This window comes from Populus euphratica, unplaced genomic scaffold (genome assembly GCF_000495115.2).
Source record: "Populus euphratica unplaced genomic scaffold, PopEup_1.0 scaffold78.1, whole genome shotgun sequence".
Taxonomy (NCBI): domain Eukaryota; kingdom Viridiplantae; phylum Streptophyta; class Magnoliopsida; order Malpighiales; family Salicaceae; genus Populus; species Populus euphratica.
Window position 1 is genome coordinate 1,188,149 of NW_011499867.1, and position 16,008 is coordinate 1,204,156.

The window sequence follows — 16,008 nt, forward strand, 5'->3', positions numbered from 1 at the left end:
CTATGTGAATCACTAATTTATTTTATTTTTATTTGAGTTTCATTATTATTTTCAGATTAATGAGAGTGTAGATTTTTAATTTCATAAAATTAATGTGGTATGTTAATCAGATTAAATTATGGTTTTTTTATTTCTTTTAGGGTTTTTTTTAATTTTATGAATTTGAAATTATTATAATAAAAAATGAATTGAAAGCAAACATCATGTTTGAAATGCGGTAATTTGTATTTTTTTAGTGTTTTTTAAAAGTATTTTTTGTTAAAAATATATTAAAATAACTTTTTTATTTTTTAACATTAAAACATCAAAACTATAAAAAAAAAACACTAAAAAAACAATTTAATATTTTTTCAAACTAAATGTATTCAAATAGATAAAATTAAAAGTAAGGGATTCAAATAGAAAAGTTAAAAGAAGTTAGAGTACCAAATAAATGTAGTTTTCTTCTCTCTAAAGATGTTTCGAGTCTCTAGTCTATTTTACTTTATAGTGTTGAACCCGGTTCAATTCCATCCAGGGTTTTAAACGGGCTCCTCTTTTTGGTAAAACCTGACCTAAACCCTCAAAAAACAACACACTGGCACAGAGAGAGTCTAAGAATCATCACAGAGAAACAGCAGAACCGCCGGCGGCAACTACTGCCAGTCGAAACGCAGAAAGGAAAAATAGCAAGCTATACACGGTCGATAAATAGGCAAAAGCTATAATAATGAGGAAGAAGGTGGACGAGAGAATAAGAACACTCATAGAAAATGGCGTCAAATTACGCCACCGTTCTCTCTTCCTTATCATCGGCGACAAGTCACGTGACCAGGCACGCTTGCACCCTTTTCTGTTCTCTTTCAGTTTTCTTTTTTTTGTAATAATAACAAGCAATAATTTTCCACTGCGATGCAGATTGTGAACCTTCATTATATGCTAAGCAAGGCAGTGGTGAAATCTAGACCGTCCGTTTTATGGTGCTACAAGGATAAACTTGAACTTAGCAGGTTCATTTTATTTTATTGAGCTGGATATTGGATTTAATTTGTGAAAAATAAAACAGAAGATTGATTAGTTTTTTTTTTTTGTGAATTTGTGACGCAGTCACAAGAAAAAAAGAGCAAAGCAGGTGAAAAAGTTAATGCAGAGAGGACTGTTGGATCCTGAGAAAGTTGATCCTTTTTCGCTCTTTCTTGAGACCGGAGGTTTGACATACTGTTTGTATAAGGATACTGAAAGAATTCTCGGTAATACTTTTGGAATGTGCATATTACAGGTAAGAAACTTAGCTTGTGTGTTTTAATTAATTAATTTATATTTTGTCTCTCTGTTAGTTATTCTGAAAAAGAATTATTGTGTTGCATTTTAGGATTTTGAGGCTCTGACTCCAAATTTGTTGGCTAGAACGATAGAAACAGTTGAAGGTGGTGGATTGATTGTGTTGCTACTACGCTCTTTATCTTCGTTGACCAGTTTGTACACAATGGTTATGGTATGATTCTCATCTCGTTCGTATTTAAGCCTTTTCGGCTTCTGCATTTCTTGAGTGGACTGCAGATGCAAAGGATGGGGAAGATGGCTTATGTTGTCTTTGTTTTAACTCTTATAATTTGATGATGTTTCATTTTGTGTCTTTCAGTGGAACTGGAATGGTAGGTGATGGTTGAAAACTGCCATTATATTCTTCCTTCTTTTTCTTTTTTCTTTTTTCTTTTTTCTTTTTTCTTTTTTTGATAAGATTTATGAGGCAACAACACTCTGTTCTTTGAGCTTCTCATCATGCTTGAAAGTAAATGCTTATACAAGGTGTCAAAGAACCATCTCACCTAAAAGCTTAAGCTATTAGGTGAGGTTCCAAGATATGATTTATATTATTCTCTAACACAAGGTTTTACTGGTATTAGGATGTTCATGAGAGGTTTCGTACCGAGTCCCATTCTGAGGCAACTGGGCGCTTTAATGAACGTTTCTTGTTATCACTTGCTTCGTGCAAAGCATGTGTGGTTATGGATGACGAGCTTAACATTTTACCTATTTCTTCTCATATAAGGTCAATCACCCCAAATCCTGTTAAAGAGGTGTGGCTTCTTTACTGACTGCAACAATTTTTCATATTTTGTTTCTTAGAGTGCTATTATAGTTTTTTTTCTGTGGTTGTAATATCATCATAAAAATATTATGAAATGCTAACAGCATAGCTATAAGATTTTTTTCAGTGTTTTCTTCATAGCAAGCATTCTTTCATTATGACATACTAACAGCATAGCTAATGCATCAAGTACTCCAGTTTTATCTAAATGTTTGAGTTATCTTATCTCCTTTTTGGCTATTAAAGGATTCTGAAGGGCTTTCAGAAGCGGAAAGAAACCTGAAGAATTTGAAAGAACAACTCCATGAGGATTTTCCTGTTGGTCCTTTGGTCAAAAAGTGCTGTACACTAGATCAGGTAGAGAACACCTAGGATTTATTTCCTTGAAAGTGGATAACTAATGTGGCCAATATTTCATGGATGGCCTATTGGTTCACATTAAAACTTTTATGTCTGTAGGGGAAAGCTGTGATCACATTTCTTGATTCAATTTTGGATAAGACACCGCGCAGCACAGTTGCTTTGCTGGCTGCTCGAGGTCGTGGGAAATCTGCTGCCCTTGGTTTAGCAGTCGCTGGAGCTATTGCGGCGGGGTACTGTGGATATAAAATGCTACATGTTTCCTTGATGCCTGTGCATGTTTATCCTAACAGACCTTTTTTATTCAAATAATAATAATGATAATAAATGCTGTTGACAGGTATTCAAATATATTTATTACTGCACCCAGCCCTGAAAACCTAAAGACTTTGTTTGAATTCATCTGCAAGGGATTCGATGCACTTGAATACAAGGTGCAGTTTACTTTTTCCCCTTTTCTTGGATGATATACAGTTTACTTTTGTCCCTTTGCTTGGATGATATGCTTGATCATATCATTATGAACCATATATACACGCTTAGCACACTCTTGTTGTTTTTACAATTGCACTTTTCTTTTAGCATGTGATTTTAGCAAACCAATATTTTCTAGTTGATTAACAAAGGTCAATAAAGGAATATGGACAGTTAAACAAAATTGGCAGTCAGCTTCTCTTTATATTCATAACAATTTGTTAGAGCATTTCAACTGGCCATGTATCCATAATTTTGTTTCCCCACAACATTTATTATGGAGGAAATGGAGTTTATTTTGCAATTTTATTTTACTGCAGCTTGCTCTACCTTTAAGTTCAAAAAGGAAAAAAGAGCTGTGTCATCTACATGGATTTTCTTGTTGCATTTAGTTTTTTGCTTTTTCTCTCATACCATGAATATCTGGACATTGTTCAGGTCTGAAGTAGTTGGGTGTGGTCTCTTCAGTCCAGTTTTAAAACATATATTCCATAGTATATGTCATGCACACCTCTCCTAAGACAGTTTTTCCTGTTCGCTCTATAGGTTCACTTGGGTTTTTGTGCAAGTACTGGCTGTCATCCACCCTTTATCTTGAGCTTGTGACCTGGCTTTTTTATTTGCAGGAACATATTGATTATGATGTGGTGAAAAGTGCAAATCCTGAGTTCAAAAAAGCTACTGTGCGCATTAATATCTTCAAGCAGCACAGACAAACAATTCAGGTTAGAAGATAAAGGATCTTACATGTAAAATGTTGTTCTTAGTTAATTCGTTTGGTTCTGTTGTTGATTTGTGAGGACCTTCTACTTCATGTAATTAATTGCCTAATGTATGTGGTTTCTTGCAGTATTTACAGCCACATGAACATGAAAAGCTCTCCCAAGTTGAACTGCTTGTTATTGATGAAGCTGCTGCAATTCCATTGCCTGTTGTGAGGTCCCTGCTGGGTCCATATCTGGTTTTCCTTTCATCGACTGTGAATGGGTATGATACTTTTATTGTAACTTAAATTGGAAGTTATCATTTTCTTCAAGAGACCTTTGATTTCCAAAGAAGCTTCCATTTCATTACTCAACAATAGTGATTTTTTTTCCTTCCATTTTTCTCTTTTTAACCATGCTAAATTAACTCTAATAAAGCTATGAAGGCATGCTTACATGAATGTATATTTGTCTTTCTACTTAAAGCTACGAAGGTACTGGCCGATCCTTGTCACTAAAACTTCTGCAGCAATTGGAAGAACAAAGCCAGATATCTTCTAAGAATGTGGAGGGCTCTCTTTCTGGTATACATTTGCACTTGGTTCTGATAGTTTTATGATGAGTCTGCTAAGAATGAATCTAGTGCTGCTAGGAATGTATGTGTTGATTATTATAGTATTAGGCTTAATGCTTCTCATGGCATATCTGTGTTGATGTGGGGAATTTCAAAATATAATGCTAAACTCAGCATAATCATATTTCCAACTCATTTCCAGAATATTATGAAAATTCTTTTTGGGCTATATAATCCTGTTGCTCACTCGTTATATGTTAACTGAAATTGATGAAAATAGTGCAATATTTTAGAATGAATGTGGTGACTGCCGTGTCCTATCAGGCAGCTATATGTTTTGGGCCACAATCTCTTGAATGGTCTCTGCTTCAACTCATATGGTTCCAAGGACAGTACACTCTTGGTGTTGTCTTGGTTCGCAGTTTTTGAAACTTTTAAATTTTGTAAATGTAGGCTATTCATTTGGAAAATTTGCTGTTTTCATTATTTCTTTGTATATAGGTCGTCTTTTCAGAAAGATAGAATTAAGTGAGTCAATCAGATATGCTTCTCGTGATCCCATAGAATCCTGGCTCAATGCCTTACTCTGTCTCGATGTTGCGAATTCAATACCTAGTATCAGCAGGTCAGAATTAAGTCATCATCTTAATTGAGATCTCTGTTATGAAACCATCTCCATTAACTTTATTGATGTAATCTTTTTTTGTTTGCCCAACTAGATTACCCCTACCCAGTGAATGCGATCTCTATTATGTCAATCGGGACACTCTTTTTTCCTATCACAAAGACAGCGAGTTATTTCTGCAGGTAAAATACTGTGATTTGATTTTTTTGTAGTTAATTATTGGTATTCAAGGTATGCTGCTTATGTATCTTAATTTATGTAGCGAATGATGGCATTATATGTTGCATCTCACTACAAAAACTCTCCTAATGACTTACAACTAATGGCCGATGCTCCAGCACATCATTTGTTCGTCTTGCTTGGTAAAACTTTTTCTTTGAACTGATGTTATTATTATTTTATTTTTTGCATGAGATTAGGTTTGTACTAATATTATATGTACAGGCCCTGTTGATGAGTCAAAGAATCAACTTCCTGATATCTTATGCGTCATCCAGGTAAACTACCTAAGAGAGACACAAGCACTTATTTTCTGCACACTTTTGTCATTTATTTTCTTCGACTAATTTGATTGACTGATTATTTATCTCTTTTGGTGTCTTCTGTTCTATTTTGGCCAATAAACAGTCCACAAATATTTTACCTTTTGGATTTGTGAGGATTGAGAATGCTGTTTGGGCATCCAATGTTAATTGCCTACAGTAGCCATCTGAGTGTGAGAGAAGAGCAATATTTAACTTCAGACAAGCCCAAAGTTTTTAGATTCTTTGTTCATAGCTAATGTTACAAATTACCAAGGTCCCCTCTCCCTAATTACCTGTATTTCCACATCATACATCACATTTATTTTCATCCAAACCCTGCCTTTCACTGTATGCATCAGTCTTAGTTTCTGGTTTGGTCCCTATCTGAGCTGTATGTTGCTCCTCCAACTAACTGTTGTTCAACTCAAAAAATTTCTTACTTTTAGCAGTTGTTTGTAATCAGCTTTTTGTCAATGTATTCTAGATGTAATCCCAGGCTATATCTCATTTTGCTTAACTTGACAGGGATTTTTGTTCTGTGCTAAGTATTGTTCTTAATATTATTGTTGGGTTATATGCAAATGTTCTTCCTAATTTTTGTAGTCATTGGAAATTTGCACAAACATTATTTATGATTCTCATTGCTATTGGTTGTCTTTATTTACAGGTCTGTCTTGAAGGCCAGATTTCTCGTAAATCTGCAATCCAAAGCTTAAGTGAAGGTCATCAACCCTCTGGGGACCAAATACCATGGAAATTCTGTGAGCAGTTCCGTGATACAGTTTTCCCTAGCTTTTCAGGTGCTCGTATTGTACGCATTGCCACCCATCCAAGTGCAATGAGGGTAAGTCTCTATCTTAATGATGCCAGATTGAGTTGCTTCAGATTCTTGTAATGCATTGTAATATACCATTTTTTATGTGGTTTTCAACACAGCTTGGATACGGTTCTGCTGCAGTAGATCTCTTAACCAGGTTTGTCTTTCTCTTGCTTCTGTCATTATCATTTAACTAGATATTGCACTTGATCTTGCTTACAACTGGTGAGGTTGACCAACAAAAAATTGCAATAAGAATGGCATCTGCCTTTTTCGCCCTTGTTGTGTTTAGGTGATTTTTAGATATTTGTTGTATAATCAGTGGTTAAAAAAGATGACCTGACTTACAAATTGTGACCTAGTTGTGATCTTAGATCGAGTATCCTTTTTCAGCAAGAACTAGTTGAACTGTTACAGAATTAGCCTTCTAGCTGATGTATTTTCTAGCAAACATTACGTTCTTATACATGAATTATACTTCCAGGCAGTCGTTCCCTACAAAGTAGTGTGGAACGTGGAATTATTGAACTAATTTTTCACTTGAAGAAGAGTTCTGACTTGATGAGACCAATGATATAGTTTCATGGTTTATAAGCTAGCATATGAGCAGGCTTGATAGTTTTAGCTTTGACTCCACATACAGTTTATGGGAAAAGTTCAGAGGTCTCCTCTTTTGAATTGCTGAGTACTGGATCTTTTGTTTTATAGATAAGGAAAATTTAGTTTTGTGGACAAATATCCATATAGGTTGTCTATGACATTGCATCAATATTTCCGTTGAGCTTTTTAAATGTTCTGTTTATTTTGTTGAACCACAGTGTTGCATGACTGTTGATTCAAGCGTTAGAATTAGTGCTACAATCTCCCTCGTGAGATTGTTAATGTATAATAATGGAGCTGGAATAATGATGATACAAAGTAATGGCAAAAGAAGTGGCAAATTTTGTTGAAAAGTGGTATAATGAAATTCTTTTTTTAATTGCTTAGAAGACTCTGGGAAACAATTGTTTGTAAGATTGAGAGTCTTGTATTATTGCTGACTTTGTTTCATAGTGAAACCTAGAAAATATGGATACATAATCATCATCATGGTCTTTATCTTGAGAAATAAAAGATTTTTCCAATATGAGAACGTAATCCACATTCATATGTTTTGTGATTTGATATCCCAAGTTAATCTACACCAGTGTAATATAACGGGCACTCTAATATATAAGAGAAAGTTACTTGATGAGCATACTCTTTGCTTAATCATGTCGTGATGCATTTACAAGTTAAATTTCTTTAAAAGTGGAGGCATTTACAATATTACTCACTGTAGGTACTTTGAAGGAAAAATAACTCCCATTTCTGAAGTAGATGATGAAAATGATGTGGAGATTCCTCAAGTTAGAGTTACCGAAGCTGCAGAGAAGGTCCATCCAGTGAACAAATTTTGATTTTATATTAAGTTCCAATAGTTATGTTTCTTTAAATTCATTTAATGTTTGGTTCATATTCTAGGATACAGAGTTTTTTACTATCTTGTTATAAGATAGATTCTAAATCTTAGCAATGTGATAAAAACTTTTAACTTCTATCAAGAATTGATGCAGTTTTGCTTGGCTAATAATTTCTTCTCCCCAAATATTCAATGTAGAATCATAACTATGAATCCATGAATATGAATAGTATCTTGCTACATTAGTTTGCACATGAAAATTTATTTTGGCAAAGGAAAGTACTTCTATGATTGGAGTCATATTATTTTGTAACATGTTGTGCTTGTAGGTTTCTTTGCTAGAAGAAAATATAAAACCTAGGACAGATCTTCCGCATTTGCTAGTACATCTTCATGAACGGAAACCAGAAAAGCTCCATTACCTTGGTGTTTCCTTTGGGTTAACTTTGGACCTTCTTCGCTTTTGGAAGAGACGTAAATTTGCCCCCTTCTACATCGGCCAAATTCCAGTTAAGATGCTATTTCAATTTTGTTATATTTGTTCTTTTCTCCCTAGTATGTGCCTGTATAGACACAGCTTTCTATATAGATATTTTATTTGTTTATTTGTTATCTTTTGAATTAGAATACTGTAACTGGTGAGCATTCATGTATGGTCCTCAAACCATTAAACAGCGATGATAGTGAAGTTAGTGGATCAGATGAATGGGGCTTTTTTGGTCCATTTTACCAAGGTTGGTCCTATTTTCAGATCAATGTGTACCTTTTTATTTTTATTTTTTTAGTTCTGTACATTTAAAGCTGATTTCTCAACTATCTTCAGATTTCAAGCGAAGGTTTGCTAGGCTACTGGAAGGTGACGGTTTCCGTTCAATGGAATATAAGCTTGCTATGAGGTTAGATTCAAAACTTCAACTTCAAATGAGTTTCGGTTTAATATGCTCATGCTACTCTTGATATTCCAGTGTCTTGGATCCTAAGATTAATTACGCTGACATGGAGCAAGAACCCACGCCATCTGCCCCTGATGGATTTTGGAGGTCGCTTACTGATGATCTATCACTATATGATTTGGAAAGGTTGAAAGTTTATACTGAAAACCTAGCTGATTTTCATTTGGTAAGATCTAAATGGCAAATGTCATATATTCTCTGCAAACTGCTTTTAAATCAAATGTTACTGCATTATAAATAATCTGATATGTAGAACATGCATATAAATTTGAGGTCCATCTCTGCTTGGAAAATACCTTGGTTTTTAAGGCCCTGAACCCTTTCCACTTTGCTGAATGACTTTTAGCACTTGGACACCTGGCATCATTATACTTGGGCAAAAGGGTTGTTTACATGTAAATGATTTATATTTCCCTCCATGCAACAACGTAGTTTTAGTTCTTTCCTGGCCAATAATAGTAAATCTGCAAGTTAAAGTTAATGCAAAAACATGGTAGTTTGTGTATCATGGATCAATAAGTAACCCCCTCCCCATGTATCACTCAGCAACTGCAACCCATTGCTGAACTGCTTTTAAATTCAATGAAAACTGGAGTATGGACAGGGGTCTTTCAATCAATAGAAGACTTTGGCTTTTAATTGTTCTTGTGCAAGCTCAAGATTTGGGCATGCCAGCTTGCAATGTATTAGAGACTAGTATATGCCGTTTTATTAGGTTCTGTAGGAAGACATGTATTTGAGAGGAAAGATAACTTCACTTATTTTCCATTGTTGATAAAAGAAGAAAAATGCATATTAGATGTTATCCCATTCTCGGCACCATTAGAAGAATATTAGACCTACTCTAACCAGAACCCATTTGTTTACCATCTATGCTGAAGCCCATGATGAAGTGAGATTTAATTGATTTCAAGAGAGCAGAAATGCTTTAGACCAGTACATTATTTGTGCCTCATGGAAATAACTAAAATTGGCACCATTAGCAATTTAAAAATATGCAAAGATTTGTTAGGTGCTCTATTGTCTCTGTGTATAATTCTAAATTGTTGTGTTTTTGTTTCCAGATTTTAGACATTGTTCCAATCCTGGCTCGTCTATATTTTCGAGGAAAGCTTCCCATATCATTGTCATATGTTCAGGCTTCTGTTTTACTCTGTGTTGGTTTGCAGCAACGAAATATTACCTTTATTGAGGTTTGATTACCAACTTGTCAGTTAGATAATTTCACATGTGCACTCATGCATGCACTTGTGCACATATCTATATGTGTGCAAGAAAGTGGACAATTTTCTGAGAAGTGGTAGAAATTTAGAAAAATGCATGTCACATTGGGTATAAAGGTTAGATCCGCTCAATTTTTAATGCATACTTATATCATTTCTATCAATGTTCATATTACTTTTTATGCTTGTCTACCATGTCAAAACTGAGGGTGCTACTGATTTTTTATTACAGGAACAAATGAAGTTGGAAAGAACACAAATTTTGTCACTTTTTATGAAGGTTATGAAGAAGTTCTACAAATATCTTCATGGTATTGCATCAAAAGACATAGAATCAACCCTACCCAGGTTAAAAGAGGTAAGATAGAGAGCCTGAACTTTGTATACACCACGATGAAAAATATTGCCCATATATAGATGTCTATTACATATTTGCAACGTGAGGTCTGTTCAATCCAAGTATATATATCCAATAAATATTCCATAATTCCTAGCCAATGAAAACTATCCCTTTTCTCCATCATTTACTCAACTAAGCTAAGTGTTGAGGCTAGCAATACTTGGCCACATGAATCCTTTTTCTTCATTCAGTTTCATCATCAAGAGGCCAGACAGATTCTTACATTGCAGTTTTCCTCCTTTTCTAGCACAAGATTTATGCAATTCTATCTATGGCTGCTAGCGTAATAACATGTTAATTCAGAGCAATCTAAAGTCCTTATGTGAACAAAATTTTCAGAGGGAGCTGAGACCTCACAGCATATCGGTGGATGATGATCTAAAGGAAGCAGCAAAGCAAGTTGAGGTGTGTTTTCTTTATCTTTCCTCTCTTTAAAGTTTAATCTTTGTATCTGTTATTTTTTTTCTCAAAGTGCAAAACTGACTGTAGGATGGGATGAAATCCAAGATGGAGGGTTTGCTGAATCCAGAATTCCTTCAACAGTACGCAATTGAGGGGGGAAAAGAAGAGTTCGACGATGCTTTGCAAAAACATGGTGGAAAGATAAACCCAGGTAGTGTTATTAGTGTAAAATCCAGTAGAGTTAAACCAGAGAAACATGGAAAGCAAGAGAGTAGTAGGAGCGGGAAAAAGCGAGGTAAGGAAGACCGCGGCTCTAGATCAAATAAAAAGAGTAAATCTTAATCGTAAGAGCACGAGAATACTTCCTAACTTAAGCCCTGTGAAGATGGCAAAGGATGAAATTTGAGCTGGAGCAGAATTTTATGGTTATGATTGTTATGATTAGTTCAGAATGTTGTTCTGCAACTCTCTTGGTCAGACCTAGACAAGATCTACTACATAATGGATAGTAAGCCGCAATTTTGATTGAGAAAGCTATTAGCCATTGATTTTAAAGTATCTTTCAGTGTCATTTTTTGATTGAGAAAGATAATGCCCTTGATTTTAAGGGATCTTTCGGTGTCATTTTCATCTATGTAAATGTCATTCACATACGCTTTGTGAGTGAAATTTTGCTATTTTCTCTTCGATGAGAAGTTATGTTATGATTTCCCTAAATGGTTTTCCTTCCAAGCTTATCTGCCATGGCTAAGGAGCGTGGGTTGGTGGCACCACCACCTTATCTCAGTTGAGAGATGTTGAAAGTAATCGGTTATTGGACCTGACAGAACCATATGGGCTTGGAAGAAAGAACGCTGAGTTTCTGTATGTCTTGAAAACATCTAATTACACTGATGAAGTGTGATGGATCAGATCTTACCTAATAACCAGTTGATATAAATTGGAAATAGCCAGTTTGGCTGGTGGACGCACAAGTTTGTACGGTGGCTGTTCATAAAATATCAGCTTACATTGCAAGTTGATCAAGTATAACTTGCTCTCTACACGATGGTGTTAATGTTCCACGCATAAAAATGTAAGCAATTCGTTTCCAGCTTGCATGACTCTCCACTTAGGTGAGAAAGTTTGCGAAGATGGGAACTTCCTGAATGTCATTTCATAGCAGTAGGGCTGCCATCATAGAGAGCTATCCCCTGGCAATCAAGCTGCATTAACGCATAAAATTGCTATATCCAATCAGTCGATTAGAGCTGTGATCCAGAACAGAAGGGTCATTCTCTTGGTTTGGACGAACGCTTCAAGTAGAATACCAAATCAAACCTATCGATGAACCAGATAGAGTTTCTGAATCCCTGAAGATTTCATGTCAACAATTTTCTCATCCTTGGTTTCTGCCCTGAAAAAGGAATCCACTATCAACACCAACAAAGAAGCAGTAAAGCAGCTAGTGGCAGGTTTCTGCCAAGTATTGTAAACTCTAATTCCTCTCTCATTCACTCGGGATCTACTTGGGTTTTTTGGCTGATGCCTTGTTTCAGTTGAAGCTCGGTTATGAAAGCGAAAGCATCCATCAAACTTACATCACCACCCACCCAGTCTTGAAGAAAGATTTGAAGAGCGGGATTGTTTCTGGGCAAAAGAAACTACTAGGAATTGACAGATACAAGATGGAACTTTCTGATTCGAGTTCTGCCGAATATGACACATCTGACTTTTCACACGCATTAAACAGAACAAATTTCAAGGATGGCTGACAGAAGATCCGTTCTGTCCATTGTTCCTTGAAATGGTTCGAGGAAGAATTGTTCACCGTTTACCAACAGAAGAAAACAGAGTCAACCGAAAAAAAATATCATGCCCTTCCTCTGTTGGGCCTTAGCTTTGGTAGCAGAGTCATTTAGATGCTCAAGGTCACAATTTGGAACTTCCAAGTCACAAACACGTTATAAACTAGGAACTGGGTCTGAACATTCTTTCTCATCCATGCTTTCAGGAGCTCGAATTGAAGACCCAAAAATAGCCATCTTCTCTGACAAATTCCGAATGGCATCGTGCTTGTTTGCCAATTCCATGAGCACCTTAATCCTTCTGAAAGAAACATTGCTTGGCTTATGCCCTTTCTCCACCATTTGCAAAAAACACTTCTCTGCTTCCACCAACTTGCCCATATCACAAAGCAAGTCGAGCAACACATCAGATACCAAAATATATGACCCAAAACCTCTCTCTACCATATCATTCCAAAGTTGAAGTGCCATCTCCGCCTTTTCATGCCTCTTAAACAACTTGATGAGAAACATACAAGACTGGGTATTCGGCAGGCACCCAACATTCATCATCCTTCCGTAGAAATCCCAAGAGTTGCGCAAGTCATTTGACCAATAAAAAACCCGAAAGAACAAATTGTAACTAGTTGCATTTGGACTCATGCCCTTACTCTCCATCTCAGCCATCAAACTGTAAGCAGCATCTAGCCTCTTTGCAATACAATAATTCCTAATCACAGCATTGTATGCTGCAACATCTGGGTAACATCCATGCTCCTTCATCTCCTTCAGCATATCTCTTGCTTTATCAGGCTGGCCAACCAAACCCAACCCACCAATAATACTAGTATATGTTATCACATCCGGCAATATATCCTCCTCCCTCATCTTCGCAACCACCCCATATGCCTTCTCCAGTTCTCTACCCTTACAAAACACGTCAATTAACGAGTTGTACGTTACAATATCAGGCTTGACACCCAATTCCTTCATCTCATCATAAAACAACTCCGCTTCCTCTGACGACTTCCAACCCGACAAAAGTATGTTAAAAGTCTGCAAATTGGGCCTAAAACTCTTCTTCAAATGATGATAAACATTTCTCGCATCACTCATACTCTTCTCTTGACACAAAGTCCTCAACAAAGCATTAAAACAACTAGTATCAAACACCGGAACCAATCTCTTGAACTTCCAAAAAGACTCCACAGTCATTCTGACAGAACAAACCTTAGCAACTCTACCTAAAACAACTTGTAAAGTCCTCGGAGTTATCAAGTTGCGGTCTTTCCTCTTGATATCAATCAAAACATCCCAAATATGATCAAATTTTCGACTCCTACCCAAAATATAAAGCATGGTATCTAAAGAATAGGAAGAGTGATAAAATCCTCTCCTATTAGCAGTGAAATTAAAGAAGTCAAGTGCTTGTAAAGGGTTTCCATGGCTAAACCTGACCCTTTTGAGCACTTTATCTATCAAATCATTCGAGAGAAAAACCCCAGTTGATTTTAAGGATTGTTTGAGAATTTGAGAGGAAGTTGAGTTACTTATGATGTTATAAATGGCATCTACTTGTATGTCTTTGTTGTTGTGGTTTTGAGGGGTGGTATGGAGAGAAAGGAATGGGATTTTAGAAGAAGAAACATACCTTGATTTCTGTAGTTCAAAAGATAGAGACTTTAGATTCTTCTTAATCATCATCATCATCACCCCCGTTGTCTTCTTTTCTGATTTTACCAAAGCGAAAACAGAAGCTTTGGCGGCAGAGGCTGAGGCTGATGACGGTGGTGAAAAATAGAACCTGACTGATGGGAAGTTCTATTAAACGACAGCATTTTCAGATTCATTGTTTTCCAATTTTTGGGATTTTTAAGGATTATTTAAAAATAAATTAACACAGAAAATTAAAAATATTAGGGGGGTTGTATAATTTGAAAAATAATTGGTGAAATAGAATGGTTTTAAGTATTCATGTTTATCAATGGCAACATGTTATGAATGTCATGGCTTTTTATTTAATACTGTATTTTTTATTGTGACTTCTTTTTATATATTATGTTTTGAAATTACAACAAATATAAATTGTGTTATTTCATTAAAAAAAATTTAGTTGTCTTATTTTATCAAATTTTAAATTTTTTGTGCCAATAGCCTAAAATAGCCATTTTCAAGATGATTTGAAGTTTAAAAGTTAATTAAAACTGGGTTATAGTTTAAAAAAATAAATTATTTCATGTGGTTTTGAAAACTAACTAGTGAATACTGCATTTTTTCTATATATTTTAGTATATTTACTGGTTATGTAACCCATGATCACCTATTAAAAAAATTATATATATAGGTTTTATCAATGCATTTATGTTGCTACTAAATGCATGTCAAAAAATTTATGCATACATGTTATTAAATAAATTAAAAATTATGTGTATTAATAAATTAAAAAAATAATTAATGTTAACTAAAATTAAAACTAGAGAAATTAAGAGATATTTGTAGATCAAGATATTTCATCTTGTAAAATAGAATATTTACACGATTATATTTGTTAAATTTTACTAATCAAAATAATATTTTTATACAATCAAATTATAATAATAATAATAATAGACACACATATTAAATTATTTAAATGAAAAAATTATGCAATGATATACATATTAGAAATATTATCTAAAAATATTTTTTTATTTTAAAAAATAAAGTTCATTCATATAAAATATTTTAAAAAATTATAGATGAATAAAAAAAATCAATGCAAAAATTAAACATACACAAAATGATTTTTTAAAAAAATATATATATATCTAAAAAGGTTAAAGAAGCAAATATAAAAATTCACATACAAGATGTATTAATTGAAGTATAAATTTTAAAATTAATTAAAAAACATTAAAAAATAAAAATTATATATAAAAAATAATAGTTTAAATGTTGTGGATTAATTTATCAAACTTATAATTCGAGTCATTGACTCAAATAGATTAAATAATATTTTTCTCTTAAATTTATATTTAAAAAACAAAAGATATCAAATAGTTCATTTGGTTTTAGAAACTAACTAGCCTGTAAAAAAAAAACAAAGAAACTAGTGGATAATGCCTTTTTTTTATATATGTTTGATATATTTACTAGTTGTGTGACTTGCATTCTACCACGCATTAAATATTTTTATTTTTTATTAAAAAATTAATATATGCAAGGCTTTTTTATGCATTTCTATAGCTAAAAAATGTCTAAGTACAAATCAAAAGGTTTATACTTATATGTAATTAAATAAATTTAGAACTATGTATGTTGATAAATTAAAAACAAAATTATTAATGCTAACTAAAAAAAAAACTAAAAAATTCAATAAACATATGTAGATCATGATATTTAATCGCACAAAAAAAAGTATTTACTCGGTTGTATTTGATAAAAATAGACACACATATTAAATTATTTAAATAAAAAATATTATAAAGGTTGCACATATTATAAATATTATCTGAAAATATTTTTTATTTTGAAAAATAAATTTCATCTATACAAAATATTTAAAAAAATTATAGATGAATAAAAAACTTCAAAAATTACACACACATAATTTTTTTAAAAAAAATATCTATGCCAAAATCCAGATTTTGCACTATTTTATTTACTTAAATGGTAAGATTATCAAAATAATTCAT

General features: G+C 33.9%; 2 protein-coding genes across 3 annotated transcripts; one reads left to right on the forward strand and one right to left on the reverse strand.

Annotated features, from left to right (window-relative positions):
- Positions 1-499: 499 nt before the first annotated feature.
- On the forward strand, positions 500-11,254 carry LOC105126415 (UPF0202 protein At1g10490-like). The gene is made up of 26 exons (XM_011027281.1): positions 500-814; positions 898-989; positions 1,087-1,258; positions 1,352-1,474; positions 1,887-2,060; positions 2,318-2,428; positions 2,531-2,664; positions 2,772-2,865; positions 3,532-3,630; positions 3,756-3,892; positions 4,096-4,193; positions 4,685-4,808; positions 4,903-4,990; positions 5,071-5,170; positions 5,253-5,305; positions 6,000-6,176; positions 6,269-6,306; positions 7,471-7,564; positions 7,920-8,099; positions 8,216-8,324; positions 8,414-8,486; positions 8,556-8,709; positions 9,608-9,736; positions 9,999-10,124; positions 10,506-10,571; positions 10,656-11,254. The coding sequence occupies exons 1-26, from the start codon at positions 710-712 to the stop codon at positions 10,908-10,910; spliced, it is 3,105 nt and encodes a 1,034-aa protein (XP_011025583.1). The 5' UTR covers positions 500-709; the 3' UTR covers positions 10,911-11,254.
- Positions 11,255-11,435: 181 nt separating this feature from the next.
- On the reverse strand, positions 11,436-14,173 carry LOC105126416 (Pentatricopeptide repeat (PPR) superfamily protein). Of its 2 annotated transcripts, none has more exons than XM_011027282.1 (2): positions 12,149-14,173; positions 11,436-12,112 (listed from the first exon to the last, which is right to left on the reverse strand). In XM_011027282.1, the coding sequence occupies exon 1, from the start codon at positions 14,042-14,044 to the stop codon at positions 12,512-12,514; it is 1,533 nt and encodes a 510-aa protein (XP_011025584.1). In that variant the 5' UTR covers positions 14,045-14,173; the 3' UTR covers positions 11,436-12,112; positions 12,149-12,511. The 2 variants fall into 2 exon arrangements, with proteins under 2 accessions (XP_011025584.1, XP_011025585.1); XM_011027283.1 differs by having other exon boundaries at positions 11,436-11,844; positions 11,964-14,173.
- Positions 14,174-16,008: the final 1,835 nt, after the last annotated feature.